Below are 17,164 nucleotides of genomic sequence, written 5' to 3'. Positions count from 1 at the left end.
CACGTCTTTTGACCATTCACTGGATACTTATTTGTTCTTCTGTGTTTGTTAAGTTCTTATAGATTTTGGATACTAACTCTTACCATGTATGTCATTTTCAAATATCTTCACTCCTCTATCAGTTGCCACTTAGTGTTGTTGACTGTTTCCTCCACTGTGCAGAAGCTTTTTATCTTGATGAGGTCCCAATAGTTCATTTTTTGCTTTTGTTTTCCTTGCCTCTAGAGGCGTGTCTATTAAGAAGTTGCTGAGGTCGAGGTCAAAGAGGTTTCTGCCTGTTTTCTCTTATAGATGTTGATGCTTTTTGGTCTTACATTTAGGTTTTTCATCCATTTTGAATATATTTTTGTGTTTGCTGTAGGAAAGTGTGCCAGATTAATTCTTCTGCATGTTACTATCCAGTTTTCCCAGCACCATTTGCTGAACAGAGTGTTCAGGAAATCTGGTTCTCTATTCTGTCCCATTCATGTATGCGTCTATTTTTGTGCCAGTACCATACTTTCTTGATGATTACAGCTTCGTAATACAGCTTGAAGTCTCTTGTTCATGTAAGTATAGTGTTCCTGGTAAAACAAACTTTGTAAACCAGACCCGAGTAGGTAAGCACAGAATCATGTGTCCAGAGAGGCTTCCTGGGGGAAACTGCTGTATGGAGAGGAAGCCCCAGGCCATGGCACAAAACCTTCTAACAAACCCTACCTGCACCTGCTCCTGGGAACACAAACAGAATGGTGCATAGTGTGCACCCCCTGGCGGTCCTGATCTTCTACAGGGTGGTTTGTGTCTGGGCTCACACTGACAACCCCTCACTGTGTCCTTGCACAGTAATACATGGCCGTGTCTTCAGACCTCTGACTGCTTAGCTCCATGTAGGCTGTGTTTGTGGATGTGTCTGCTGTCAGAGTGAGTCCGCTCTGGAACTTCTGTGCATAGCTTGTAGATCCATCTTCAGGGTCAATGCTTCCCATCCACTCAAGCCCTTGTGCAGGAACGTGTCGCACCCAGTGCATATAGTAATCAGTGAAGCTATATCCAGATACTTTGCAGAAGATCTTCACTGATGCCCCAGGCTTCCTCACTTCAGCCCCAGACTGCACCAGCAAAACCTTGGAGTGCACACCTGTAGAGAGGGGACGAGAGTGGATGAAATCAATGTTGACTGGTCCTGGTCCTCTCCTGTGTCCAGGGACTTGGCTGACCCTTAGCTGTCGCCACTGCCACCAGGTAGAGGATTCTCCAGCTCCAGTCCATTGTGAGGGGATGTGTCTCAGGGTCTCCGGTAGAGGATGGCATTGTACGGTGATGCTCTCAGGGCACAAACACACCCATACTTAACCTAGTGCTCTGAGGACTATTTGCATAGCCATGAGACAGAGTATTTCATACACAGGACCAGAACCATCTGGAGACGGTCCCAGAGACCGTGTACATTGGGACTCAGAGAGCAGCAGTCTAATCCTTATTTGAGGACATGGGTCCTTGGCCAGGTTCCTGAACTGTGTGCAGACTGAGCTCCTGCCACTGAGTGATAAGACCTTACAGAAAATTCTCCCCATTGTGGACCAGTATTGAATGAGGCAGAGACCACCTGAACCTGTTGTTGGCTCTGATATCTGTACGTCTTATTCCTGGATAAGCATGACTCCAAACTGTTGCACAAAATGGGGTAATATATGCATCCTGGCTTCCGTCTCTTAGATGAAGATACCTAAAAGCCCTGGACTAGCAGCGTCTTCAAGTGTCTTCTCACTGCCTGAGTTCATTAAATGCTCTGATGGAACAGGATATTTAAACACCCTTTAGCATCCATCATCCTGCTCATATTTTAGACTGCTTTCTGGAAAAGGAAACACTGGCTTCTACAGAAAAGCCTTCCTCACCCCTTGTGCACCTACTCACCTGGGGTAGCAGCCTGGTGCTGGGTAGTACTGAAAACTCCCTGCAGTCTAGGCCCGGCCCTGCAGGGAGGTTCCTGTCAAGACTCACAGGACATTTATTCCAGTGTCTCTACTCCAGCATTACATGGTGGAGGGGAGCAGAATATGCCACCCCAAATATGCCACCGGAATGAAACATGCTTGAGAAACAGCCAGTGCAGAGACGCACTGACTATCCTTTGTTCCCTAAACAGAATATAAATCTCCATGTGAAATACACCCTTTTTGTACCAGGAGGGGAGAAATGTCCTTAGCACCAGAAAAAGGAATTTAGGCCCCAGAATGCTGTGCAGAGAAACCTTAGTTCTTCACTATTGTAGTAACACTAAGCACATTGAAGCTCTCACTTTTTCCCCATTGAGGATGATATTAGTGTTGGGTCATTCATATATGGCTTTTATGATCTCGAGGTATGCTCCTTCTATCCCTACTTTCTTGAGGGTTTTTATCAAGAAAGGATGATGTATTTTGTCGAATGCTTTCTCTGCATCTATGGAGAGGATCATGTGGTTCTTGTCCTTTCTTTTATTGATGTGATGAATCACGTTAATTCCTTTGCAGATATTGAATCAGCCCTGCATCCCAGGTATAAATCCCACTTGGTCGTGGTGAATAATTTTTTTAATGTATTGTAGTATCTGGTAGGCTAATATCTTGTTGAGGATTTTTGCATCCATGTTCGTCAGGGAAATTGGTCTATAGTTCTCCTTTTTAGTGTGGTCTCTGTCTGCTTTTGGAATCAAGGTAATTCTGGCTTCAGAAAGAGTCTGGAAGTTTTCCTTACATTTCTATATTTTGGAACAGCTTCAAGACAATAGGTATTAACTCTTCCTTAAATGTTTGGTAGAATCCCCTGGAAAGCCATCTGGCCCTGGAGTCTTGTTTTTGACAGATTTTTGTTTACTAATACTATTTCCTTACTGTTTATGGGTCTGTTCAAATTTTTATATTTCTTCTTGTTTCCGTTTGGTAGTGTATATGTTTCTATAATTTGCCCATTTCTTCCAGATTGCCCATTTTATTGGCATATAATTGCTCATAATATTCTCTTATTGTTTTTATTTCTGTTGTGTGGGTTGTGATCTTTCCTCTGTCATTCTTGATTTTACTTATTTGCATCCTTTCCTTTTTCTTTTGGATCAAACTGGCTAGTGGTTTATCAATTTTGTTCATTTTTCAAAGAATCTGCTTCCGGTTTCATTGATTTGGTCTACTGTTTTTTTGGTTTCGATAGCATTAATTTCTTTTGTAATCTTTATTATTTCCTGTCTTCTGCTGGTTTTGGGTTCTATTTGCTGTTCTTTTTCCAGCTCCTTAAGGTGTAAGGTTAGGTTGTGTATCCGAGATCTTTCTTCCTTCTTTAGGAAGGCCTGGAATGCTATATACTTTCATCTTATGACCACCTTTGCTGCGTCCCACAGGTTTTGGGTTGTGGTGTTATCATTTTAATTGACTTCCATATATTTTTTAACTTCCTCTTAACTGCTTGGTTAGCCCATTCATTCTTTAGTAGGATGTTCTTTAGTCTCCAAGTATTTTTTACTTTTCGAAATTTCTTCTTGTGGTTGATTTTGAGTTTCACAGCATTGTGTTCTGAAAATATGCACAGTATGATCTCAATCTTTTTGTACTTACTTAGGGCTGATTTGTGTCCCAGTATATGGTCTATTCTGGAGAACCTTCCATGTGCGCTGGAGAAGAATGCATATTCTGCTGCTTTAGGATGAAATATTCTGAATATATCTGTTAAGTCCATCTGGTCCAGTGTGTCATTCAAAGCCATTTTTCCTTGTCAATTTTTTGTTGAGATGATCTGTCCATTGCTGTGAGTGGGGTGTTGAAGTCTCCTAATATTATGGTATTACTATCGGTGAGTTTCTTTATGTTTGTGATTAATTGATTTATATATTTGTGTGCTCTCCCATTTGGCACATAAATGTTTACAACTATTGGGTCTTCTTCATCTATAGACCCCTTGATCATGATATAATTCCCTTCTGCATCTCTTGATACAGTGTTTTTAAGTCTAGATTGTCTGATATAAGTATGGCTACTCGTGCTTTCTTTTGTTGACCATTAGCATGATAGATGATTCTCCATCCCCTTATGTTCAATGTGAAGGTGTCTTTAGGTCTAAAGTGGGTCTCTTGTGAACAGCATATAGATGGATCTTGTTTTCTTATCCATTCCGTTACCCTGTGTCTTTTGATTGGGGCATTGAGTCCACTGAGGTTTAGAGTGAGTACTGAAAGATGTGAGTTTATTGCCATGATGATGCTTGTAGATCTGGAGTTTCTGATGGTGTGCTCTGGTCGTTTCTAATCTTTCTTGCTATATATATATATATATATATATATATATATATATATATATATACATATATATATATATATGTATATATATATCTATATTTTCATCTTTTGTCCCCTCAGAGAGTCCCCCTTAAAATTTTTTGCAGGGCTGGTTTAGTGGTCAAAAACTCTTTTAATTTTTGTTTGTCTGGGAAACTTTTATCTCACCTTATAATTTGAATGATAGCCTTCCTGGATAAAGAATTCTTGTCTGCATACTTTTCTGATTCAGCACATTGAATAGACTCCGCCACTCCTTTCTGGCCTGCTGAGATTCTGTGGATAGGTGTGCTGCAAACCTGATCTGTCTTCCCTTGTATGTTAGGGACTTTTTTTTCCTTTCTGCTTTCATGATTCTCTCCTTGCCTGAGTATTTTGTGCATTTGACTATGATATGCCTTGTTGCTGGCCAGTTTTTGTTGAATCTAATGGGGGTCCTCTGTGCTTCCTGGATTTTGATGTCTGTGTCTTTGCCCAGGTTAGGAAAGTTTTCCGCTATGATTGGCTCACATAACCCTTCTACCCCTATTTCTCTTTCTTCCTCTTCTGGGACTCCTATGATTCTGATGTTCCTTTTTAATGAGTCACTGGTTTCTCTAATTCTTAAATCATGCCCTTTTGCCTTAATCTCCCTCTTTTTTTTCTGCTTCATTATTTCCTATTAGTTTCTCCTCTGTATCGCTGATTCTCTGTTCTGCCTCATCCATCCTTACCACAGCTGCATCCATCCGTGATTGCAGTTCAGGTATAGCATTTTTCATTTCATTCTGGCTATTTGTTTTCTTACTTCTCTTAACTCTTCAGAAAGGGATTCTAATCTATTTTTGACTCCATATAGTGTTCTTATTATCGTGATTCTAAATTCTGGTTCAGACATCTTGCTTGTACCTGTGTTGGTTAAATTCCTGGCTGTCGTTTCTTCGTGGTCTTTGTTTTGGGGTGAATTCCTTTGTTTTGTCATTTTGAAGAGAGAAAAGGAATTAATGAAGTAGAAATATTGAGATAAAACAAATAAAATTACAAAAATATTAAAATTAAAAATTAAACACACACACACACAAATCTAATAGTTAATGCTTGATCCTAGGTGTGTTTTGTTTCGGTGTTGAAAGTGGTTTGACAGATTAGGGAAAAAAAAGGGGGCAAAGTAAATCATTTGAGAATTTGAAAAAATGAATACACTGATGTAGAGTAAAATGGGTAGATGGGAGTAAAAGAGAATTTGAAAATAATATAGACAAAAGTAAAGTATACAGTAGAAAAAATTAAATAAAAATATTTTTAATAAAAATCATGAATTTTTTGTTCTGTATTTAAGAAAAAAGTAAAGAAATGAAAAAGAGAATAAAGATAAAGAAAAGAAAAAAAGAAATCATTTGATAATTTGAAAAAGTGAATATACTGTAGTAGACTAAAGTAAAATGATGGAAATAAAATGGAATTTGAAAAGATTTACATAAAACTAAAAAAACATACTAATGACAATTAAATAAGATTATTTTGTAAATATGAAATTGATTGTCAAATAGGTTTCTATACAACACCCAATGCCCTCCTCAATACCCATCACCCACCCTCCCCACCCTCCCACCCCCATCAACACTCAGTTTATTCAGTTTTTAAGAGTCTGTGATGGTTTGACTCCCTCCCTCTCTAACTTTTTTTTCTTCCCCTTCCCCATGGTCCTCTGTCAAGTTTCTCAGGATCCAAATAAGAGTGAAAACATACGGTATCTGTCTTTCTCCATATGACTAATTTCACTCAGCACAACACTCTCCAGATCCATCCATGTTGCTACAAAAGGCCACATTTCATTCTTTCTCAATGTCAGGTAGTATTCCATTTTGAATAGATACCACAATTCCTTTATCCATTCATTAGTTGATGGACATTTAGACTCTTTCCATAATTTGGCTATTGTTCAAAGTGGTGCTATAAACATTGGGGTACAAGTACCCCTATGCATCAGCACTCCTGTATCCTTTGGGTAAATTCCTAGCAGTGCTATTGCTGGGTCATAGGGTAGACCTATTTTCAATTTTTTAGGAACATCCACACTAGTTTCCAGAAAGGATGCACCAGTTTGCATTCCCACCAACAGTGCAAGAGGGCCTTACATCAAATATAGTGCCTTACATCAATCCCTTGAAACATTGAGTCAGTCAAACTAACAAGCCTTATGAGGAATCGGGCACATTTTGACATGTTGTTGAACACACTATACATTGTTTTGGAACCGAGAACAAGTCCTTTCAAAATCCCACGATGGGATGAAAACAACTTACTAGAGATCCTGGGGGCTGCACTGATATTTGCTTGAGAGAACAGGGGGTTCCTAAGCTCCTTATATCCCAGGTTATAAGTAGGTCCCGTTGCATTGGTGTCTGCCACTATCTGAGAAACAACGTGTTCAAACCGTTGGGAATGGCTGAGGGGTCTGATTTCATAGGCAAGGTCATCCAACTTCATGATACCTTCAAGGCCCCCATAGCACGTGTCCATGGTGACCATGGAAAGAGGAATCTCCTCCAGGTAGCCGAGGTAGTAACAGTCTGGAGGGATGAAGGGGTAGTCCATCTGCAAGCCTCCCTGATCATCCTGAGTCATCATCAGCAACTGTCTGGACCAAAAGAGTTTCTTGTGCCTCATGTGGATAACATGGCTCTTGCCCCCAAAATGCAGGCTATAGGACAGCCAGCCAGGCATCTGAACGCCCTTGCCGTGGTGCAACTCCTTCTTGGGAATTACCACCTCAGAAGAGATGTAGCGCCATGAGGGACGACCTTGAGAACCTTGGACAGGAGCCAGCAATGCCCAGAGCGCAAACAGCAAGAGGGGTGCCCTCAGGGTGACCTGGTCCTCTGCCAGCCTCATGCCCCTGCTCAGAGACATCTGCCAGTGAGAATGGATAAATGGAAGATCGTCAGCAAAGCCAGATCTAGACCATCTGACAGAACAGAGGGCTGTATCAGGTGGCCAGCACCCTGCATCTGGGGGCCCCCTGTGGGGTTAGGTAACAGTCACAGGGTGTGGCATTGGGTGACGCTGCTCATCAGTTCACCTGGGGTGGATGTGGGAGAGTCAGGTAGGCCATGATCAACAGTGCTCACATGGACATGGGTAGGGACTTGGACCCAGAAACACGGCTCTATTCAACACATTCCATCTTTTCTCCTTCTACATGGATACGGGATATGCAATTATAACACACTGAACTTCTCTACCAATTCCATGTCCTGTGGTACTGCTGGGTCACTTTCTCTGGATGACTGCTTTTCCTCATTATGGAGACCAATGCTTCCTACTTCTATGGGATATGGAGGTAGACTGTCAATTTTACCTTTGTACGTATTGAAAAACATCGCTTTGTAATGTTACATGTCTTATTCTGTTTGGCTATTAGTTTGCAAGCCATTTGATCCTTTTGGTTGTTGCTTTGAAGCTTCTTGTGTGTTTTCTGAGGAAACATTTTCCAGTATTCTGTGTCATTATTGGTGAAGTACAAAGTTGTATTTTAGTATTTTCTTATGCCATCTGGTGAGAACAGAAAGTACTGCTGAACATGTGTGAGCCCCAGGGGATTTCCCCTCTAATCCCTTATTGTGGTTCTTGGCCTCTGGCAGTCTTCTCCCATGCCTGTGAGTTTCTCTCCTCAGGTGGAGATAGATGCAGGGGAGTTGAGGTTACCTTGGCAGCTTGCACCATGGAGGCTGCACATGATCGAAAATGGTATCCACCATGGAACTCCCTTGTTTAAGTACCGTCTAGTCCTTTAAAATCCCCTGGGTTGGGCAGAAACCCTCAGAGTTGGCTTTTGGAGAAGAGTCTGCCTTTTCTCTGGGTGGCTGGCCTCCTAAATAAAGCTCAACTTCTTTTCCCACCAAAACTAAAACTTTGAACATTGACCTTTCCAGAAATACTCAGCTGAATTTGGGATTTGATAACAATAAAATGGAGAGTGGAATGGCAGTTGTCAGGGGCTGGCAGGATGGGGCAATGAGGAGTAGATCTCAAGGGCTATGATTTTCTGTTATGCAAGATGATTACGTTCTAGAGGGGTCTCCACAACATTACCCCTGTCATTAACAGTACTGTACTGTATGGTTCAAATTTTGTGAAGAGTGTTGGTCTCATGTTCAGTGAGATCCTAACACAAAACACAAGTGGAAGACACGAATTTTGCTTCTCACATGACAGTATGCTGAACTGCATGGACACACTCTCTACTGATAATGTGAAAATAATTTAAAAGCATTTACATAGTTTGAATACTAACCCTGAGGATATGTCTTTTACAAATATCTTCTTCCATTCCATAGGTTGCCTTTTAGTTTTGTTGATTGTTTCCCTCACTGTGCAGAAGTGTGCTATTTTGAGGTAGTCCCAATAGTTCATATATGTATGTATTTAATTTTCTTGTTCTATTTTTAATTTAAATTCAAGTCTTCAGTCTTTGAGCTCCACGTTTACAGGAAGTTGACTTGTCATGATTAACTTTATGGGTTATCTGGACCGAGTCATGGGTGCCCAGATTCACCACTGTTTCTGTGGATGTCTGTGATGTGTTTCCAGAAGCGACTGGCATTTCCTTCCATGGTTTCTGTCTGGGCATCACCCATTCCATTAAGGTTGTGAATAGAATCTGATGCAGAGGGAGGAAGAATTCCCTCCTTTTTACTTCCCATGTGCTTGTTTGAACTGGAACAGTGGTCCCCTCTGGCCCTTGTTATGAGTGTTATATCATCAGATCCCTACGTTCTGAGGCTAGACCCTAGTTCAGAATCAGACATATTACACCACTGGTTTTCCTGGGTCTCCAGCTTGTGACAGTAGATCATGGGACTTCCCAACCTCTTTAGTCATGGAAACCAATGTGCTTTGGGTTCTGTTCCTCAGGAGAATCCAGACTAATACATGGAGATGATTTATCTCTTCTTTAGAGGAATTGAATAAAGTTGTAGCTCATTTAACGTCCTGAGTAGCAAGTGCCAGGAGGGAGTGTCACGTTGTTTGATTGGACAAGGGCTGGGTGAGGATAATGGGGAGCTGTGGGATCCTGTGGTCCTGGCTGCACAGGGAGTGCATCTGGGACTCCTCTAATGGTTCAGCTGTTGTGCCTCAGGAAATCTGTAATTCACTCATGTTGAGGGACACGAGTAAGCAATGGAAACATCTGTGTCTTTTGTGCATGTTAGTGCAGTTTTCCTATGACAACAGGTATCTAATTCAGCGAGTTAATAGGTAAGCACAGAATCCTGTGTCCAGAGAGGCTCCCTGGGGAAACTGCTGTGTGGACAGGAAGCCCCAGACCCTGACAGGAAACCTGCCTGTAACCTCCCTCTGCACCTGCTCCTGGCAACACAACGCAGAATTGTGCATAGTGTGCGCCCCCTGGTGGTGCTGATCCCCTCCTGCAGGGAAGTTTGTGTGTGGGCTCCCAGCGAGGTCCCCTCACCCAGTCTCTTGCACAGTAATATGTGGCCATGTCTTCGGCCCTCAAGTTCATCTGCAGATACAGCGTATTCTTGGCGTTGTCTCTGGAGATGGTGAATCGACCCTTCACGGAATCTGCGTAGTATGTGCCACTTCCATCAGTATCAATCCGTCAGACCCACTGCAGCCCTTCCCTGGAGCCTGGTGGACCCAGTTCATGCTGGAACTACTGAAGGTGAATCCAGAGGCTACAAGGGTGAGTCTCAGGGACCCCCCAGGCTGCACCAGGTCTCCCCCAGACTCCACCAGCTGCACGTCACACTGGACACCTGCAGACACCAGACATCTTGGTCAGGAAACTGTCACACATGCACTGGTTCTCACTCACATCCATTCACAGACTCAGTGTCCCTCGTTCACCATGAATTACCTTTTAAAAGAGCAACCAGGAACACCCAGCCCAGCACAAACTCCATGGTGAGGTGTCTGTGTTCTGTCCTGATCACAGAATGGGAACACCTGGGACCCCTGGAGCTGGGGCTCCTCTCCCAGCTGCACGGTCGGGATGGGCTGGTTTTATCAGCACAGAGAGGGCCCTATTTGCATGTCCTTTTACATATATATCACACTGCAGACTTAGATTTGATTCTTTCAAAGTGAATGGCAGGTTTAGGGATGCACTTCTAATCATCAGAGATGATGCAGAGATGCACTAATCATCAGAGAATTCCACCCCCGATCCACTGAGATATCACCTCACACCTGTTAGCAAGGCTATTATAAAATAAGGCAAACACAACGAGAACATCTCAAGTGTTGCTGAGGATGTGGAGAACAGGCAATCCTAAAATTCACTTGATGGGAGTGCAACATAGTGTAGCTACTATGGAAAACTGTGGTGAAATAACCCACTAAACTGAGTTCCTAATCTGCTCCCATACAGTTGACTTCATGTCCAGCTGAGTGTGAGGAAGGTCTGGGCCTCATGTTCTGTGGAGAGGCAGGTGCAGAGACAGGTGGATCCAGTGGATGATTCCTTAACTACTTCAGTAGAATGGACCCCTGGCTGACCGTTTTGTAAGACTTGACTCAGTGTGCCCCCCACTGGTTGTCTCTGGCTTCCTGAACTGGATGGAGAAAAAAAGCAGTGAAGAGTAGAAACTACTCTTTTCTCTCACAGGAACGTGTGTATACTGAGAATCCTTGAGAGAAAGTCGTGGAGTTGATGAAGATGCTGTGGGGTTTCAACAACCACAAGGGTCTTTACTCATGGTCTCTCTTCATGGGCATCAAAGGAAAACCTTAAGGAAAATAAAAGGAGAGAGGAGCTGCTCAAGTATATTAAATTTAGATCACTTGAATGAGTCAGTCTCCTCTGTTTGAAAATCACTTACATCTATTTTAAATGGTGGCCCGTGTACTTGTGAGGCACAGGTCTGTATATGAATTGATTTATCCCCGAGCTTGGTCTCTGTCAAGTCGGCACTACTATATGACTGTTCACTCTAAATGTTAGAAGACATCTGTGTTTGTAAATGGTTTAGGAAACAGTGTGTACTGTTTACTGGTCAGGATGAAGTTTGCAGGACCTGATGAGAAAGATGCTTCACAGGAAACCTGACCCTGTAACACTGGTTCTGGATATGAATTCTGAGATCTTGGGTGCCCCCTGGAGACCTGTGAACCTCCAGGTTCCCTACGTGGCTCCTGGTGTCCTGTGTGTTCCTGATGACCTGAGTGCCCCCAGGTGAAATGAGTGGCAGCTAGTGACCTCAATGCCCTATGGAGACCTGAGCATCCCCCTGGAGGTCTGAGTGCTCCATGCAGAACTGAGCGACCCTGGTGTCCTCAGCTCCCCCTGGTAACCTGAGCACCCCAGGAGATCTCAGTTACCCCTGTTGTCCTGAATGCCCCCTCGTGACTTTTAGGTAACCTCAGGGCAAATCACAATTTTTGGGCCGATGCTCAGCTCTCAGAAGTCCTTTGTGGTGTTTGAGCCAGCTCTGTGGCTAGGCCTATCCTGTCCTGTTCACCCTTAGAGGGGGTTCTGATTGTGTGGCTGTTAATCCTGGGGGAACCTCCAAGGGGGTGGCCATCACCTGCTTCATCCCTCTTCCTCTTGCCTAACAAACTGCCTAACTCTTGGACAAGTGGCTCTTGTGGTCTGGACCCTAGTATGTGATATAGAATATATGATAGTATGTGAACCATCCACTGCATCCACTCTGCTGGGGTCGGTGGATCCAATTCCACCAGAAATTACTGGTTGAGATGGAGAACCCCAAGATGCTGCTAGTGAGGTGCAGAGTGTGCAAGGCACTCACCAGTTGGGCACAACCCCTGCAGCTGCACCTGGGACAGGACCCCTGGGGACAAGGAGACTCAGCCTGGGCCAGTCACGAGCAGTCACAACCATTCCCATCATCCCACATCTGACATCTGAAACCCTCACCTTTGGGACCTCTCACCAGGCACAAGGAAGGCCCTACAGTCTCTTCTGTTTCTTGAATACAGTTCTGCCTTCCTTAGGGACTTCAGCACTGTCTGAGGAGAGAGCAGTGTGGGCTCCCACACCCTGAGATTGGAGTTTACTCTAGATCTTGAGAAGTTTGCCTGTGTGGGAGGGAGCATGTCCTGATAAGTGGACAAAAATTGAGTCAGGCTCCCCTGGTCCTTCCAGGTCCACCTGTGGGCATCTCTTTGTGGATCCGCAGGCTTGTTGGTCCTCGGTCAAGACAACACTTGGTCTATGAGTTGTGTTGGAGGCAGGTCAAGTGATCGCCTCACCTTTCTGATCAGATAGTGAACAAATGAGTGGACCACAATTCACTATACTCTATCTGTCCGAAAGATATTTGAAGGGATCCATACTTTCTCCAGAAAACTTTCCAAATCAAGTCTTTAAATACATTCAATTTTAACAGTCATTCCACACATAACTGCATAGGAAAAATCTATATTGATGTCCAGTCTGGTGTAAATATAACAAGCAAAGGACACTTGTTCCCAGGATCATATTTCTTTTAGTTTCCACACTGATGTATTAACCTCACCTGACAACTACCTGCAGAGCTTGAGCACACCTGGAGACTTCTGATCTTGATGGTACTCTGCTGAGGGGGTTTGCTTCCTCAGTCATCTGCAAAGCTTGGAAGCAGTGCCGACATCTTTAAGTGCACAGACACCAAGACATGGACACCTTTCTGTCACCTGCAGATATGATTCCCATGCATGGCTGTTGTCTCCATCTCCTGAGAAATCCCCATCCAACACAAGGGGCTGTTAACTCAGGGAGGAGGCACAGATGTCACAGAAAAGTGGGGGACTCTTCACTGATATGGACATAGACCATCAGTATCTGAGGTAAGAAGTTAATGGCACTAAAACAACCACATTAATGAAAATGGATTGGCTGACCTGGACATCATTGGAATCTAAATATCCGGAGCCTAAAGAAATTTTAGAAAATGTGTTCATAGTCCTGAAGGCATGTGCCAAGAGGATAAATGCTGAGTTAGCTGAATAGACCTCAAATAGAGATCAGAATGCTGGAAGTAAATAGATAAGAGGATAGGTGATGGATGATAGAGGGTAGATAGAGGATAGATAGATAGATAATTTTATGTTATATTAAAGTCATTATAGAGGATTCACATCATTATGAATGTATTAAAATGAAATTATCCACTATTGGCAATATTTTTTAAAAGACCATAATTTCATACGGAAAAGAATATTTGACACCAACTTGAGATATACAAAAGAAATAATTATGAATTCAATTTTTTCTGAATACAGCTTCCACATGGGGTAGCACATGTCTGATTGTAGATTCCTCCTCCCTCTGGGGCTTTGGCTTCCACTCCCATTTGTTTCCAGGGTCTCCCTTCCCAGGATGTCCTGAGCTCTGGGATGTGCAGGGGCAAGAGCTCTGTCCCGGATCTGGACCATCGTCCCTCTGGCCTAACATTTACAGCTCCTTCCAGGCCCTTGCTCAACCACCAGGTTTCTGCCCACCAGGCTCCATCCCTGCATCCACCACCTGCCAGCCTCCTTCTGGACTCTTCCATTCATTTCCTGTGGATTTAACAGCAGTTTATTAGGTTGGCAGGTCTCCTAATAATAATTCGCATTGAGGAAAGAACTGTATAGGTAAAACATGACAGACTCTCTCCACAATAGCCTTGAGTTCATTCCCATGATGTTATTATTTTGCACCCCATCTCAGCCCCTTGACCCCACAGTCTTGCACTAGAAACTGTCACTTTCATGAACGGAACTAAATCTGTCCCCCCTACACAACTGGTCCATCCTATCTATCTACTCTATATGGTCATCAGACAACCACCAAGCTAAGAAGGAACACAATACAGAGTGTGAAGACATAAGTATTTATAGCAATAATTTTATAAAATTTTATCTAATAATCAAAGTAATGAGATATTAACAGGAGTAACTTAAATATGGTAAATGACCATGTTTATTATAAGATTCTATGAGTTTTGATGAACATAATCAAGTTACAGGACACCCGAGTAACCACAGGTCAAAGAAATGTATCCTTCTCAGGTCTATCCAAACCCTTTCCTTTGCACACCAATCAGTTTCCTATCTCTCCCTTTCTCTCTGGGCCTTGCATGTTCTCTGTCTCAAAAATAAATAAACATTACAAAATAAAGATACGTACAGGTCAGTGATATTTAATGGAGAACCCAGAAATAATCCCCTTCATCTTTGGTCAACTGAATTTTGACAGGAGCAGACAACATGACATTGGGGAGCAAATGGTCTTTTTAATAAAGGGTGCTAGACAGCTGGCTATCCATGTGCAGAGGAATGAAATTGCGTCCATATCTCACACCATATACAAACATCAAATCAAAATGGATCAACAGTTTAAATGTAAAATTATGACCTCTGGAAGCAATATATCGAGATAAATCTTCATGACCATTGGGTTTAGCAATGCTGTTAGAGATGACACCAAAGCACAAGCAAGGAAAGAAAAGTAGATAAATTTAGTTTTCTCAACATTAGAAACCTTTGTACACCAGAAGATGCTATCCCCAAAGTGAAAAGCCAAAGCCTAATGGAAGACAATATTTGCACAGTATTTGTCTGGTAAGAGCCTGTTATGCAGAATGTATAAAGAGTTTTTACAACTCATCAACAAAAAGACAACCCAATTTTTAATATGGACAAAGGATTTGGATATATCTTTCCCCAGTGCAATCATACAAATGGTGAATACCACTTGAAAAGATATTAAACATCAAGTTCTTATGGAAATGGAGATTTAAAACACAGTGAGATACCCTGTTACACGCACTAAAAATGCTCTAATCAATACAACTATAAAATAACAAATGTTGGTAAAGATGTTGAGAAATTGGAACCCTTCAACCTTGCTTGTCGAAATGTAAAATGGTGGAGACTATGTGTAAAAGAGTTTGACAATTCCCCCCCCCCCAAAAAAAGATAAAAACATAGAATTACCATATGGCCCAATAATACAACTCCTAGATGTATATCTCGAAGAATTGAAAACAGTTGTTTAAATAAAGTGCATGTGCACATACATAGCAGTACTGTTCACAATAGCCACATTGTAGAAACTATGCAAATGCCTGTCGGTGTGTGAATGGATAAACAACCTGGGGCAGACCCTTAAACAGGAATATTATTCTGTCATACAAAGAAATAAAGTAAAATGTTGTGGCTGTAGAGAATACTGGTTTCTCAGAAAGCTATCACAGAACTCCACATCTGCACTTACATCTGGAAATTTAAAGCAAAGCCTTGAGCAGGTATTCATGTTCCCGTATTCATAGCAGCTTCTTCACAACAGCCAAAAGATGGAAGCAACCCAAGTAACTATTCACAGGTGAGTAAATAAACAAAATGTAGTATATACACAATGGAATATAATTCAGCCTTCAAAAGGAAGAGAGTTCTGACACACACCTGCACACCGACTGAACTTGGCAGTCATTATGCTGAGTGAAATGAGCCGGTGACAGAAGGAAAATACACTATGGTTCCACTTAAGTGAGGTGTCCAGAAAAGTCATACTCAGAGACACCAAGTAGAATGTGGCTGTAGGGGCCGAGGGGAAAGGGGAATTGGGATTTAGGGTTTAATAGATACAGAGTTTCCCTAGGGGAACATGACAACGTTCTGGAGATGGATGTACAACAGTGTGAATGCAGTTAATGCCAGACAACTGTATGCTTAAAGTGACTTACGTGGTAAGTGTTATGTTACATACATTTAATCAGAATTTAAAAAGGAAGGACTGATACACGTCACAACATGGGTGAATGCAGAAAACATCCTCAGTGACAGAAGCCATCCAGAAAAGGCCACTCAGGAACCATCTTGCTCTATTTTTTTTTAACATTTATTATTTATTGTTGAAAAAGAGAGACAGAGACAGGTCATGATAGGGGGAGGGGTTAGCAAGAGGGAGACACAGATCTCAAGCAATCTGTAGGCTCTGAGCTGTTAGCACACAGCCAGAAGCAGGTGCTCGTACCCATCAACTTCAAGATCACCACCTGATGTGAACTCGGCGTTTAGCAGACTGAGACCCCAGGAGCCCCAGGAACCACCTTGCTCTTTAAATCCCCCCAGGTTACACAGATAGGGGAAAGTCTCAGGAGCACTTCCTCAAAAGAAGCCAGATCAGAATGGGAAAAGACATTTCACAGTAGGGCAGGTGGGGACACTTGAAGTGGGCCTGTGGTCTGGGGTCTAATGTGGAAACGCAGGGATTTCCTCATTTGGGGTTCTGTGGTGGTTTCTCGGGAGGGCGTCCCTGTTTGGGGTAAAACGCACCAAAGTATCTCGTGTGAAGTGGCAAACGCGGCAAAGAAATGAGCCTCCAGGTAAAGCGTATTTGCGCTGCTGTGACACGTTCACTGCACGTCTGAAATCACAAAGTAAGGTACTCCTGCAAACAACAGTGTCAGCCCCACACGACAGAAGCAAGAGAGGGGTCAAACGCTGTGACATAGGCACACGCCCAGACCCAGCTCACCCAGGCGGAGAGGCCACGGGCCCTGCAGGAGGCAGCACGTGAGCCAGAGGCACGTGGGAGGGTTCTATTGGTGGCCACGTGTCTTGGGTGCAGCGGAAGCAGTGGGATTTGGAATTCCGGTTGTCCACAAGACGCCACTAAGAAGCTGTTAGAACTGCGAAAAGAAATGAAGGGACATCTCCCGGAAGTGGACTCGGGAGGCGGGGAGGGGAGACTGGAAGGCGGAGCCCACCACCCAGGTCAGACTGGGGAACAACCCACAGCTACAGACCCAAGATTAGAACCCTCCGCGGAGAGAAGCCCCAGGCTCAGGCCCCACCAGGGGAAGCCTTGCCCTGAGGCCCCTACAGGAAACCCACCGCGCCTGCAGCTGGGCCCGGGAGGCGCCTGCTCGCCCTGCAGCC

General features: G+C 43.3%; 1 gene segment (V, D, J or C); it reads right to left on the bottom strand.

Annotated features, from left to right (window-relative positions):
- Positions 1-806: 806 nt before the first annotated feature.
- On the bottom strand, positions 807-1,288 carry LOC128774094 (immunoglobulin heavy variable 1-69-2-like). The segment is given in 2 exon segments: positions 807-1,120; positions 1,200-1,288. Coding segments are annotated over 2 exon segments (366 nt in total).
- Between the last annotated feature and the right edge of the window lie 15,876 nt (positions 1,289-17,164).

This window comes from Panthera pardus, unplaced genomic scaffold (genome assembly GCF_024362965.1).
Source record: "Panthera pardus isolate Hobbes unplaced genomic scaffold, ASM2436296v1 HiC_scaffold_287, whole genome shotgun sequence".
NCBI classification, from domain to species: Eukaryota; Metazoa; Chordata; class Mammalia; order Carnivora; family Felidae; genus Panthera; species Panthera pardus.
The sequence above is the reverse complement of the archived record's forward strand: the minus strand, read 5'-3'. Positions and strand labels throughout refer to the sequence as shown.